General features: G+C 43.5%; 1 protein-coding gene across 3 annotated transcripts; it reads left to right on the forward strand.

Moving 5' to 3' along the window:
• The first annotated feature begins 866 nt into the window (after positions 1-866).
• On the forward strand, positions 867-11,567 carry LOC110517892 (C-type mannose receptor 2-like). 3 transcript variants are annotated; one of them, XM_090221377.1, is made up of 5 exons: positions 867-1,584; positions 1,946-2,320; positions 3,253-3,591; positions 4,263-10,589; positions 10,777-11,567. In XM_090221377.1, the coding sequence occupies exons 1-5, from the start codon at positions 1,542-1,544 to the stop codon at positions 11,163-11,165; spliced, it is 7,473 nt and encodes a 2,490-aa protein (XP_090077503.1). In that variant the 5' UTR covers positions 867-1,541; the 3' UTR covers positions 11,166-11,567. The 3 variants fall into 3 exon arrangements, with proteins under 3 accessions (XP_090077503.1, XP_090077508.1, XP_090077510.1); XM_090221382.1 differs by having other exon boundaries at positions 1,253-1,584; positions 4,263-4,375; XM_090221384.1 differs by lacking the exons at positions 867-1,584; positions 1,946-2,320; positions 3,253-3,591 and having other exon boundaries at positions 4,631-10,589.
• Positions 11,568-15,164: the final 3,597 nt, after the last annotated feature.

A 15,164-nucleotide genomic window follows, 5' to 3' on the forward strand; every position in this document is an offset into this window, starting at 1 on the left:
GCCAAGAAACATGAGCAATGGACATTAGACCGGTGGAAATCTGTCCTTTGGTCTGGTGAGTCCAAATTTTAGATTTTTGGTTCCAACCGCTTTGTCTTTGTGAGACGCAGAGTAGGTGAATGGATGATCTCTGCATGTGTGGTTCCCACCGTGAAGCATGGAGGAGGAGGTGTGATGGTGTGGAGGTGCTTTGCTGTTAACACGGTCAGTGATTTATTTAGAATTCAAGGCTCACTTAACCAGCATGGCTACCACAGCATTCTGCAGCGATACGCCATCCCACCTAGTTTGTGTTTTTCAACAGGACAATGACCCAACTCACCTCCAGGCTGTGCAAGGGATATTTGACCAAGAAGGTTGAGATGGTTTGGGATGAGTTGAACCGCAGAGTGAAGGAAAAGCAGCCAACAAGTGCTCAGTATATGTGGGAACTCCTTCCAGACTGTTGGAAAAGCATTCCAGGTGAAGCTAGTTGAGAGAATGCCAAGAGTGTGCAAAGCTTTCATCAAGGCAAACTGTGGCTACTTTGAAGAATCTCAAATATAACATATATTTTGATGTTTAACACTTTTTTGGTTACTACGTGATTCCATATGTGTTATTTAATAGTTTTGATGTCTTCGCTATTATTCTACAATGTAGAAAATTGTAAAAAAAAAATAAAAAAAAACCCTTGAATGAGTTGTCCAAACTTTTGACTGGTGCTATACAGTGTGGGCTCCTAGTCTTTTGCATTAAGCAGAGTTAAACTTCCTTGTTCTTTAAAGGGGAACAATAGGTCTGTTCAGTCAAGGGCGTGACAATACGTCATGCCCTTGAGTGAACAATTCTGTCGCTAACTTCATTAATCATTTTGTTTCACACTCATTTGTCAGACCAGCAAAAGACAGTAACTACAGTATATTGTCACCTGTTTGGGAAGGTATCTTCATACAGAGTAATCTGAATTGCTCAACCTCATTCCTAACACCTTACTAATGACTTGGACTGTCAACTAGCATTCTATTTTTCAATACAAAATGGACCGTTCTGGGACAATTGCTTTTTATCTGTAGGCGAATAGGCCTAGCAATGACTTTTCCATTATCAGTGTATCTCAACAGTTTCACACTGTGATTATGTACATTTTGTCAGTTATCATGAGGTTTTTGGTGACACACTTCCGTGTTCTTGACTTACATGTTTTTCTTACCACCTGTCACAGCCTCATCATGTGGGCTCTATGTATAAGAGTGACAGATCTAAACCTGATGCACTACCTTGTCTGGGAACATTGCGACAAGGGTGAACCTAAAACATGTGTTATCTTTATAAACAAGAACGGTCACATTCTTAAACACCTACTACTAGGGAGTCTTAATAAGTCAGTCAACTAAGTTACAACGAGTGTCAGTTGCCTCCATTTCAGATGATTTTGTACTCGACTAGAACACAGGGTGTCACAGTTTGTATGTTTTGGTTAGATCTGAACGTTAGTAATGGACAGTTCCAACGATTTCAGTTCGACCACCCATTCTGAAGACTAGTGAAAAGCTACAGTCATGATGAGGAGCACTGCACTGTTCCGTCTCCTGTCCGTCTCAGGTATGTAATTCTTCAGTGCTTTCAATAACATCAAAGTTATTTGTTGGAGTCATTGTGATAATTTAGGCATCATTGAATAAGGCATTAAAATATAAATCCTTCAGAAAGAGGTATAAGTGTTGGGAGTACCTCATACATAAAAGACTGATCGTCTGTTACCCAATCAACACATGGGTAACTTTCAAACGGCAGGCCATTTTTCAGGATCCTTTCATAGTTCTCTCTGTTCATGAAAAGCAACGTGATGTGTATTATACGTTGATATTCTGTGATATTAATAGGATGTGTGTGTGAAACCTATGCATGCAGCAAGGAGATATGATTAACTTGCTCTCTAATTGTTTTTGCTTGTATTTTACAGGACTGTGTTACCTGACTCTGAGTATCTCCCCTCCTCAGTATCACTATATTAGCCTTCAAATGAATTATAGCCAAGCCCAGACTTACTGTAGAGACATTTACACTGACTTGGCAACCATCTACAACTCAGGGGATCTGGATAGACTTGTACAATTGGTACCGAATGGTACAGCCAGTGTCTGGATAGGACTGGAGTTTGGAGATGAATTTGAGTGGCACTGGTCATTACCAGATCAGAGAAAGATTGAGTTTTTCAACTGGAGGGCAGCAGAGCCGAAGCAAAACAATACTCAAGACAGCTGTGCTGCAATGGATCCAAACGGACAGTGGTTTGAGGATAACTGCCAAATTAAAAGAGGTTTTGTTTGCTTTGATGGTGAGTAATCCTACATCTATTCTATTTATAGCAATTTCAACCCCATATCAGATTCAAACCAGGGCCGATTCCAGGATGATATGTCTGGATGGGCAGTCACATTTTTTGCCTGTTTTAAAGCTGGCTTACTGCTATTTCAACTGTTAAACATGACAGTTGGGTGATTGCGTGAGCATAATGATTTCTTTACTTGCTATATTGTATTTACTTCGCCACCATGGCCTTTTTTACCTCCCTTATCTCACCTCACTTGCTCATTGTATATAGACTTATTGTTCTACTGTATTATTGACGGTATGTTTGTTTTACTCCATGTGTAACTCTGTGTTGTTGTATGTGTCAAACTGCTTTGCTTTATCTTGGCCAGGTCGCAATTGTAAATGAGAACTTGTTCTCAACTAGCCTACCTGGTTAAATAAAGGTGAAATAAAATCAAATGTAAAAAAATTGTGTGGGCAATGCTCAACCCTGCACCCCGCTATATCTCCAATGCTCAACCCTGCACCCTGCTATATCTCCAATGCTCAACCCTGCACCCTGCTATATCTCCAATGCTCAACCCTGCACCCTGCTATATCTCCAATGCTCAACCCTGCACCCTGCTATATCTCCAATGCTCAACCCTGCAGCCCAATATATCTCCAATGCTCAACCCTGCACCCTGCTATATCTCCAATGCTCAACCCTGCACCCTGCTATATCTCAAATGCTCAACCCTGCACCCCCCTATATCTCCAATGCTTAACCCTGCACCCCCCTATATCTCCAATGCTCCACCCTGCACCCCCTATATCTCCAATGCTTAACCCTGCACCCCGCTATATCTCCAATGCTCAACCCTGCACCCCACTAAATCTCCAATGCTCCACCCTGCACCCCCCTATATCTCCAATGCTCCATGCAAATGTTCTGTATTTTCTATCCTCTGACAGGGAAAAACGCTAGTAACAGTCACATCTTCATTGATGACAGCAAGACTTGGAGAGAGGCTCAAGACCACTGCCGGGGTACGTACACAGACCTGGCCAGCATACGGTCCAGAGAGGAAAACCATCACGTCCAGAACATGTCACTGTCCCAGAGCATGTGGATTGGTCTCTTCAAAGACCCATGGAAGTGGTCAGATGGGAGCAACTCCTCATACCGCTTCTGGAAGACCAATCAGCCTGACAACTTCAGAGGGGACCAGAACTGTACTTCTGTTATACTCAACGATAACAAGTGGAATGACCAGTGGTGCAACATCAGTTGGGGGTTTGTCTGCCATGGTGGTGAGTTTGGTACATTTTTGTTAGATGGGATTCAAATTTTGACCGGTAGCAACTTTTAAGAAAACAAATAGAAACAGAGAAAACAATTAAGATACAAAATCAAATCAAATTGTATTGGTCACATTAATTAAGATGTTATTGCAGGAAATGCTTGTGTTTCTAGCTCCAACAGTGCACTAATATCTAACATTTCATAACAATACACACAAACCTAAAAGTAAAAGAAAGGATTTAAAGAATATAGAAATATTAGGATGAATAATGTCAGAGTGGCATAGGTTACTCAACTAGAGAGGAAGAAACTACTGGTTACTTACCTACAAGTGCTTCTGCTTCAAACGTCCAAAACAGTCCCTCAACACCAGTACCAACCACATTCAACACAACAGAACATGCTTCAACTGAACAGTTAACTACTGAACACCTAACCTCTGACCCACTGACTACTGTACCTGTTCAAAACACCCCCTCAACACCAGTACAAACTACATTCAACACCACAGAACATGCTTCAACTGAACAGTTAACTACTGACTAAAATACAGTAGAATAGAATACCTTATATACATATGAGATGAGTAAAGCAGTATGTAAACATGATTTAATGTGTTTGTTATGAATTAAATACATTTGACCCTTGTTTCTAATGTATTTGTAAATATTCCTTACAGAAATGAAGCGACCAACTACCCAGATGCCACCTACAACCACACATACTGGGCCACAAACAACTCCTCCCGCAGCTACTGTGCTTGCCACTGCTGAACAGTCAACTACAGATGAAGTAACACCTAAGCTAACAACTACCCACTTTGTGCAGATCCAACATATTATTTTAGATCTTTTACCAACCTCTGACCAAGCGACTACTGTAGGCTTACCTGTTCAAAACACTCCATCTACACCAGTACCAACTACATTCACTACCACAGACCAAGGTTCAATTGAACAGTTAACTACAAAATACCTAACTACCAAACATGGAACTACTGTTAAAAACCCAACTACATTCAATACCACAGTAAATGTTACTAAACAGTTGACTAGTGAACACCTAACCTCTGACCCACTGACTACTGTACCTGTTCAAAACAACCCCTCAACACCAGTACCAACTACATTCACTACCACAGACCAAGGTTCAATTGAACAGTTAACTACAAAATACCTAACTACCAAACATGGAACTACTGTTAAAAACCCAACTACATTCAATACCACAGTAAATGTTACTAAACAGTTGACTAGTGAACACCTAACCTCTGACCCACTGACTACTGTACCTGTTCAAAACAACCCCTCAACACCAGTACCAACTACATTCACTACCACAGACCAAGGTTCAATTGAACAGTTAACTACAAAATACCTAACTACCAAACATGGAACTACTGTTAAAAACCCAACTACATTCAATACCACAGTAAATGTTACTAAACAGTTGACTAGTGAACACCTAACCTCTGACCCACTGACTACTGTACCTGTTCAAAACAACCCCTCAACACCAGTACCAACTACATTCACTACCACAGACCAAGGTTCAATTGAACAGTTAACTACAAAATACCTAACTACCAAACATGGAACTACTGTTAAAAACCCAACTACATTCAATACCACAGTAAATGTTACTAAACAGTTGACTAGTGAACACCTAACCTCTGACCCACTGACTACTGTACCTGTTCAAAACAACCCCTCAACACCAGTACCAGCTACATTCACTACCACAGACCAAGGTTCAATTGAACAGTTAACTACAAAATACCTAACTACCAAACATGGAACTACTGTTAAAAAACCAACTACATTCAATATCACAGTAAATGTTACTAAACAGTTGACTAGTGAACACCTAACGTCTGACCCACTGACTACTGTACCTGTTCAAAAACCAACTACATTCAATACCACAGTAAATGTTACTAAACAGTTGACTACTGAACACCTAACGTCTGACCCACTGACTACTGTACCTGTTCAAAACAACCCCTCAACACCAGTACCAGCTACATTCACTACCACAGACCAAGGTTCAATTGAACAGTTAACTACAAAATACCTAACTACCAAACATGGAACTACTGTTAAAAAACCAACTACATTCAATATCACAGTAAATGTTACTAAACAGTTGACTACTGAACACCTAACGTCTGACCAAGCGACTATTGTACCTGTTCAAAACAACCCCTCAACACCAGTACCAACTACATTCACTACCACAGACCAAGGTTCAATTGAACAGTTAACTACAAAATACCTAACTACCAAACATGGAACTACTGTTAAAAACCCAACTACATTCAATACCACAGTAAATGTTACTAAACAGTTGACTACTGAACACCTAACGTCTGACCAAGCGACTATTGTACCTGTTCAAAACACCCCCTCAACACCAGTACCAACCACATTCAACACCACAGAACATGCTTCAACTGAACACCTAACGTCTGACCCACTGACTACTGTACCTGTTCAAAAACCAGCTACATTCAATACCACAGTAAATGTTACTAAACAGTTGACTACTGAACACCTAACGTCTGACCAAGCAACTATTGTACCTGTTCAAAGCAATATCTCTATGCCTGTACCAGCTTCATTGATTTCCACAGAATATGTTTCAACTGAACAGTTAGCTAATGAACACCTAACCTCTGACCCAGCAACTACTGTACCTGTTCAAAGCAATATCTCAATGCCTGTACCAACTACATTAACTAGAGAGCAAGCAACTACTGGTTACATACCTACAAGCGCTACTTTCAATACCACAATGCATGTTTCTACTGAACACACAAGCTCTGATCAAGCAATTACTGAACCTGTTCAAAACACTCCTACATCTGTACCAGTAATATTCACTACCACAGACCAAGTGACTACTAGTTACATACCTACAAGTACCTCGACTGCACCTGTCCAAAATACTCCCTCATCGTCTGTACAAACTACATTCAATACCACAGAACATACTTCACCAGAACAGTTAACTACTGAACACCTAACCTCTGACCCACTGACTACTGTACCTGTTCAAAACACCCCCTCAACACCTGTACCAACTACATTCAACACCACAGAACATACTTCACCAGAACAGTTAACTACTGAACTCCTAACCTCTGACCCACTGACTACTGTACCTGTTCAAAACACCCCCTCAACACCTGTACCAACTACATTCAACACCACAGAACATACTTCACCAGAACAGTTAACTACTGAACTCCTAACCTCTGACCCACTGACTACTGTACCTGTTAAAAACACCCCCTCAACACCTGTACCAACTACATTCAACACCACAGAACATACTTCACCAGAACAGTTAACTACTGAACACCTAACCTCTGACCCACTGACTACTGTACCTGTTCAAAACACCCCCTCAACACCTGTACCAACTACATTCAACACCACAGAACATACTTCACCAGAACAGTTAACTACTGAACACCTAACCTCTGACCCACTGACTACTGTACCTGTTCAAAACACCCCCTCAACACCTGTACCAACTACATCCAATACCACAGTGCATGTTTCTACTAGACAACTGTCTACCAGACTGCTAACCTCTGACCCACTGACTACTGTACCTGTTCAAAACACGACCTCAATGCCTGTACTAACTACATCCAATACCACAGTGCGTGTTTCCACTGAAGAGGCAACTCCTGAACGCTCAACCGCTAACCAAGCCACTACTGCTTACTTACCTGAAACAACTGTACCTGTTGGAAACACTCCCTCAACACCAGTACCAACTGCGTTCAATACCACAGTGCATGTTTCTACTGAACACCTAACCTCTGACCCACTGACTACTGTACCTGTTCAAAGCATTATCTCATCGTCTGCACCAACTACCACAGAACACGCTTCAACTGAAATGTTAACTACTGAACACGTAACCTCTGACCCACTGACTACTGTACCTGTTCAAAACACCCCCTCAACACCAGTACCAACCACATTCAATACCACAGAACATGTTTCAACTGAACAGTTAACTACTGAACACCTAACCTCTGACCCACTGACTACTGTACCTGTTCAAAGCATTATCTCATCGTCTGCACCAACTACCACAGAACATGCTTCAACTGAAATGTTAACTACTGGATACTCAACTAGAGAGGAAGCAACTACTGGTTACTTACCTACAAGTGCTTCTGCTTCAAACGTCCAAAACAGTCCCTCAACACCAGTACCAACCCCATTCAATACCACAGAACATGCTTCAACTGAACAGTTAACTACTGAACACCTAACCTCTGACCCACTGACTACTGTACCTGTTCAAAACACCCCCTCAACACCAGTACAAACTACATTCAACACCACAGAACATGCTTCAACTGAACTCCTAACCTCTGACCCACTGACTACTGTACCTGTTCAAAGCAATATCTCTATATCTGTACCAGCTTCATTGATTTCCACAGAACATGTTTCATCTGAACAGTTAGCTAATGAACACCTAACCTCTGACCCAGCAACTACTGTACCTGTTCAAAGCAATATCTCAATGCCTGTACCAGCTTCATTGATTTCCACAGAACATGTTTCATCTGAACAGTTAGCTAATGAACACCTAACCTCTGACCCAGCAACTACTGTACCTGTTCAAAGCAATATCTCTATATCTGTACCAGCTTCATTGATTTCCACAGAACATGTTTCATCTGAACAGTTAGCTAATGAACACCTAACCTCTGACCCAGCAACTACTGTACCTGTTCAAAGCAATATCTCAATGCCTGTACCAGCTTCATTGATTTCCACAGAACATGTTTCATCTGAACAGTTAGCTAATGAACACCTAACCTCTGACCCAGCAACTACTGTACCTGTTCAAAGCAATATCTCAATGCCTGTACCAACTACATTAACTAGAGAGCAAGCAACTACTGGTTACATACTTACAAGCGCTACTTTCAATACCACAGTGCATGTTTCTACTGAACACACAAGCTCTGATCAAGCAATTACTGAACCTGTTCAAAACACTCCTACATCTGTACCAGTAATATTCACTACCACAGACCAAGTGACTACTAGTTACATACCTACAAGTACCTCGACTGCACCTGTCCAAAATACTCCCTCATCGTCTGTACAAACTACATTCAATACCACAGAACATACTTCACCAGAACAGTTAACTACTGAACACCTAACCTCTGACCCACTGACTACTGTACCTGTTCAAAACACCCCCTCAACACCTGTACCAACTACATTCAACACCACAGAACATACTTCACCAGAACAGTTAACTACTGAACTCCTAACCTCTGACCCACTGACTACTGTACCTGTTCAAAACACCCCCTCAACACCTGTACCAACTACATTCAACACCACAGAACATACTTCACCAGAACAGTTAACTACTGAACTCCTAACCTCTGACCCACTGACTACTGTACCTGTTAAAAACACCCCCTCAACACCTGTACCAACTACATTCAACACCACAGAACATACTTCACCAGAACAGTTAACTACTGAACTCCTAACCTCTGACCCACTGACTACTGTGCCTGTTCAAAAACCAACTACATCCAATACCACAGTGCATATTTCTACTGAACTCCTAACCTCTGACCCACTGACTACTGTACCTGTTCAAAACACGACCTCAATGCCTGTACTAACTACATCCAATACCACAGTGCATGTTTCTACTGAAGAGGCAACTCCTGAACGCTCAACAGCTAACCAAGCCACTACTGCTTACTTACCTGAAACAACTGTTGGAAACACTCCCTCAACACCAGTACCAACTGCGTTCAATACCACAGTGCATGTTTCTACTGAACACCTAACCTCTGACCCACTGACTACTGTACCTGTTCAAAGCATTATCTCATCGTCTGCACCAACTACCACAGAACATGCTTCAACTGAAATGTTAACTACTGGATACTCAACTAGAGAGGAAGCAACTACTGGTTACTTACCTATAAGTGCTTCTGCTTCAAACGTCCAAAACAGTCCCTCAACACCAGTACCAACCACATTCAACACAACAGAACATGCTTCAACTGAACAGTTAACTACTGAACACCTAACCTCTGACCCACTGACTACTGTACCTGCTCAAAACACGACCTCAACACCAGTACCAACTACATTAATTTCCACAGAACATGCTTCAACTGAACAGTTAACTACTGAACACCTAACCTCTGAGGCACTGACTACTGTACCTGTTCAAGACAGGACCTCAACGTCTGTACCAACTACATCCAATACCACAGTGCGTGTGTCCACTGAAGAGGCAACTCCTGAACGCTCAACCGCTAACCAAGCCACTACTGCTTACTTACCTGAAACAACTGTACCTGTTGGAAACACTCCCTCAACACCAGTACCAACTGCGTTCAATACCACAGTGCATGTTTCTACTGAACACCTAACCTCTGACCCACTGACTACTGTTCCTGTTCAAAACAGTCCCCCAACGTCTATACCAACTACATTCAATAGAACAGACCAAGTTTCAACTGAACAGTTAACTACTGAACACCTAAATACAGAAAGTGCACCTACTGTACCTTTTCAAAGCATTATCTCATCGTCTGTACCAACTACCACAGTACATGCTTCAACTGAAATGTTAACTACTGAACACTCAACTACAGAGAAAGTGACTACTGATTTCTCACCTACAAGAGCTTCTAATGCTAATGTCCAAAACATTTCCTCCACGTCTTTACCAAGTACATTCAATACCACTGTGCATGTTTCAACTGAAGAGGCGACTACTAAACACCTTACTACTGAGAATGTAAAACATCAATCAACAACTGAGACTGCAGACACAGAAATGCAACACAGCATTACACAAGTGACTACTGAACATACTTCTGCCCTACATATAACCACAGTGGCTGAGACTGCCCCATACAGTACTACAGGGCCTGTCAGTCTCTCCACTGTTATGCCAAATGAAAACAGTCAAGGTTTAAGTCCAGGTAACTTTCATCATTATATCACAATTATTGACATGTTGAAAGCCTAATAGTCTATTTTTTGTTTGGCTGTGGATTTATGTTGCTTCAAAGATGTTATATTACAGAGCAGAGGTATAAATGCATGCAAATCTACATTTTGTTGAATGGGCTCCATGTTATCTATCTTTAATATCTTTATTTCTCTCAGACAACCTGATATTGATCCATGAGAACATGACGTGGAACGAGGCCCTGAGCTACTGCAGAGAGCACCACGTTGACCTGGTCTCGATCACTACAGAGCTGCTTCAGTACTGGGTGACAGAGAGGGCTGCCGACGCCACCTCATCCCACGTCTGGGTGGGCCTGCGCTTCACCTGTTCATTCCACTTCTGGTTCTGGATCAGGTCTGATGCAGGCTGCTACCAGAACTGGGCCCCCGGGCACGGCTCAGACAGCCAGCAGGACTGTGGGATTGCAGGGGCTGTAGAGACCACCGGGAGGCAGCAATGGGTTAGTCTGGAGGAGAACCAGAGGCTCAACTTCATCTGCTACAAATGTTCTGGGGACAGTGGTGAGGGCTTGATACATCCCTGATTCGGACAACTTTTGTATTATGTATGTTTCTTGTGCAACGTGAAAAATGTACACTACCGTTCAAAAGTTTGGGGTCACTTAGAAATGTCCTTGTTTTTGAAAGAAAAGCACATTTTTGTCCATAAAATAACATCAAGTTGATCAGAAACATAGTGTAGATATTGTTAATGTTGTAAATGACTATTGTAGCTGGAAATGGCAGATTTTTTATGTAATATCTACATAGGCGTACAGAGGCCCATTATCAGCAACCATCACTCCTGTGTTCCAATGGCACGTTGTGTTAGCTAAACCAAGTTTCTCATTTTAAAAGGCTAATTGATCATTAGAAAACTCTTTTGCAATTATGTTAGCACAGATGAAAACTGTTGTTGTGATTAAAGAAGCAATAAAACAACGATAGACAGCTCTATGGGTATGGTTCTGTATGTTTTAGTGTGTTATTGTTGAGTTCTTGTTTGGCACTTCATTTTATGAATAAGAGTTTGCATTGCATGCTTGCTGCTGCACTGTCTGCCACAAATGCTACATTGACACAGCAGTAGATTGTATATTAAACAAATGCTACATTGACACAGCAGTAGATTGTAAATTAAACAAATGCTACATTGACACAGCAGTAGATTGTATATTAAACAACTGCTATATTGACACATCAGTAGACTGTATATTTGTCACGCCCTGACCTTAGAGAGACTTTTTTTTGTCTCTATTTGGTTTGGTCAGGGTGTGATTTGGGTGGGCATTCTATGTTCTGTTTTCTGTTTTTGTATTTCTATGTTTTGGCCGGGTATGGTTCTCAATCAGGGACAGCTGTCTGTTGTTGTCTCTGATTGGGAATCATACTTAGGCAGCCTTTTTCCCTTTGATCATTGTGGGAAGTTCTTTGTTAGGGGCACTATAGCCCTTGTAAGCTTCACGGTCGTTTTTGTTATTTCTTTTTTTTTTTGGCGACATTTTAACAAATAAAATAAAATGTACGCTCACCACGCTGCACCTTGGTCTCATTCCGACGACGGCCGTGACAGAACTTCCCACCACCAAGGGACCAAGCAGCGTGGCCAGGAGGAGCATGGATCCTGGGCCGGAAGAAGAGAGAGTGGATGACATCTTGGACATGGGAGCAGGTTATGGCAGGGGACAAGACCCTGCCATGGAAACAGGCGGAAGTAGCAAGGGAGGAACGACAACGTAGCAGGCACACGGGGGCACACGGGGAGATTGGCAGAGTCGGGTTATAGACCTGAGCCAACTCCCCGTGCTTACCGTGGGGAGAAGCGTGGTACTGGTCAGGTACCATGTTATGCGATGGAGCGCACTGTGTCTCCAGTGCGCGTTCACAGCCCGGTGCGCTACATCCTAGCTCCCCGCATCTGCCGGGCTAGGGTGAGCATCCAGCCAGGAAGGATGGTGCCCGCTCAGCGGGCCTGGTCTCCAGTGCGTCTCTTCGGCCCAGGATATCCTGCGCCGGCTCTGCACACTGTGTCTCCGGTGCGTCTGCACAGCCCAGTGCGTCCTGTGCCAGAGCCCCGCATTTTCAGGGCGAAGATAACCATCCAGCCAGGACGGGTTGTGAAGGCTCTACGCTCGAGACCTCCTGTGCGTCTCCACGGCCCACTGTATCCGGTGCCTCCGCCAAGAACCAAGCCTCCAGTATGTCTCCCCAGCCTGGTGAACCCTGTGGCAGCTCCACGCACCAGGCTGCCCCACTCCAGTGATGATCCATGGCACGAAGCCTCCAGTGATGATCCATGGCACGAAGCCTCCAGTGAGGATCCATGGCACAAAGCCTCCAGTTTTGATCTATGGCAAGAAGCCTCCAGTGATGATCCATGGCACGAAGCTTCCAGTGATGATCCATGGCAAGAAGCCTCCAGGGATGATCCATGGCACAAAGCCTCCAGCGATGATCCATGGCAAGAAGCCTCCAGCGATGATCCATGGCACAAAGCATCCAGCGAGGAGTCATGGCATGAAGCCTCCAACAACGTCCTCCAGTCCGGAGCCTCCAGCGACGGCTTCCAGTCCAGAGCCTCCATGACGGCCTCCAGTCCGGATCCTCCAGCAACGGTCTCCTGTCCGGAGCCCCCAGCGATGGTACCCAGTCCGGGGCCCGCAGCGAGGGTCCCCAGTGCGTGGCCCGCAGCCAGGGTCCCCAGTCCGGGGTTGGCGACGAGGGTCCCAAGTCCGGGGCCCGCGGCGAGGGTCCCCAGTCCGGGGTCGGCGACGAGGGTCCCCGCACCAGAGGGCCCACCCGGAACCTCCCCTATAGGTTCAGGTTTTGCGGCCAGAGTCCGCACCTTTGGGGGGGGTACTGTCACGCCCTGAACTTAGAGAGCCTTTTTATGTCTCTATTTAGTTTGGTCAGTGTCACGACTTCTGCCGAAGTCGGCCCTTCTCGTTGTTCGGGTGGTGTTCGGCGGTCGACGTCACCGGCTTTCTAGTCACTACCGATCCATTTTTCTGTTTCATTTTGTTTTGTCTGATTACATACACACCTGTTTTACATTCCCTCACTACATTCCCTATTTAACCACATACATTTCTGTTCTGTCCGTGATTGTTTATGTTAGTGGTTGTGTTTGTGTTAGAGTTTTGTTGTATGTTCCATTTTTGGAATTTTGCTTTATTCTTTGAGTAAACTCAGTTGGATTACGACATACCTGTGTCCTGCGCCTGACTCCGCTTTCACTCTGCACCCAATCGCTGACAGTCAGGGTGTGATATGGGTGGGCATTCTGTTCTGTTTTCTATGTTTTTGTATTTCTATGTTTTGGCCGGGTATGGTTCTCAATCAGGGACAGCTGTCTATCGTTGTCTCTGATTGGGAATCATACTTAGGCAGCCTTTTTCCCTTTGGTCATTGTGGGAAGTTATCATTGTTATGGGCACTATAGCCCTTGTAACCTTTACGGTCGTTTTTGTTATTTCTTGTGTTTTTGGCGACATTTTAACAAATAAAATGTACGCTCACCACGCTGCACCTTGGTCTCATTCCGACGACGGCCGTGACAATTTTAAACAACTGCTACATTGACACAGCAGTTAAACATTTTCATTGTATGTGTGATACATTCTTGTCTGAATGTTTTAATCTCAATAAATATGATTGGACCAGCTGTTCTCCCAATCAGAGTTAAAAGATCTCCTTTAATTTCCATTATTCCTTACTGAGGGTATTACATTTTTATCAAAATTAGGCTTATTTTAACTGATATAATCAACAGTGTACTTTTTCCTGAGAACTGTGATTGAACGGCTTTATTTATTTTTAACCTTCATTTAACTAGGCAAGTCCGTTAAGAAAAAATCTTATTTACAATGACGGCCTACCGGGGAACAGTGGATTAATTGCCTTGTTCAGGGGCAGAATGACAGATTTTTACCTTGTCAGCTCAGGGATTCGATCCAGCAACCTTTACGGTTACTGGCCCAAGGCTCTAACCACCAGGCTACCTGCCGCCTTCAAGCTTTAGGGCTCGATTAAATCTATATGACCGAACTTCAGCGCTGTTGAAATGTAAAGGAAATGTAAATGCAGCCTTTTCACTGAATGCAGTCTCCACTAACGACGGAACATTGCCTTTAAATTAAGCTATAGCTCTGAGTTTCCGCTGTACGGATCGAATCGAGCCATTTGACAACCTTCGGGAACACTTTTTTGGGATAATTCATCTGCAGATGCTCTACAGATTATCTACAGACTATTAGTCCGACTAACAGACTATCAGTATTACTAACCCTAGCTCCGTTTGGCCGGTAGGGATATCCTTGTCTCATCGCGCACCAGCGACTCCTGTGGCGGGCCCGGGCAGAGTGCACACTAACCAAGGTCGCCAGGTGCATGGTGTTTCCTGCGACACATTGGTGCGGCTGGCTTCCGGGTTGGATGTGCTCTGTGTTAAGAAGCAGTGGTTGGGTTGTGTTTCGGAGGACACATGACTTTTGACCTTCGTCTCTCCCGAGCCCGTACGGGAGTTGTAGCGATGAGACAAGATA

This window comes from Oncorhynchus mykiss, chromosome 3, assembly GCF_057628025.1.
Source record: "Oncorhynchus mykiss isolate SJ-2025 chromosome 3, ASM5762802v1, whole genome shotgun sequence".
In the NCBI taxonomy this organism is placed as follows: domain Eukaryota; kingdom Metazoa; phylum Chordata; class Actinopteri; order Salmoniformes; family Salmonidae; genus Oncorhynchus; species Oncorhynchus mykiss.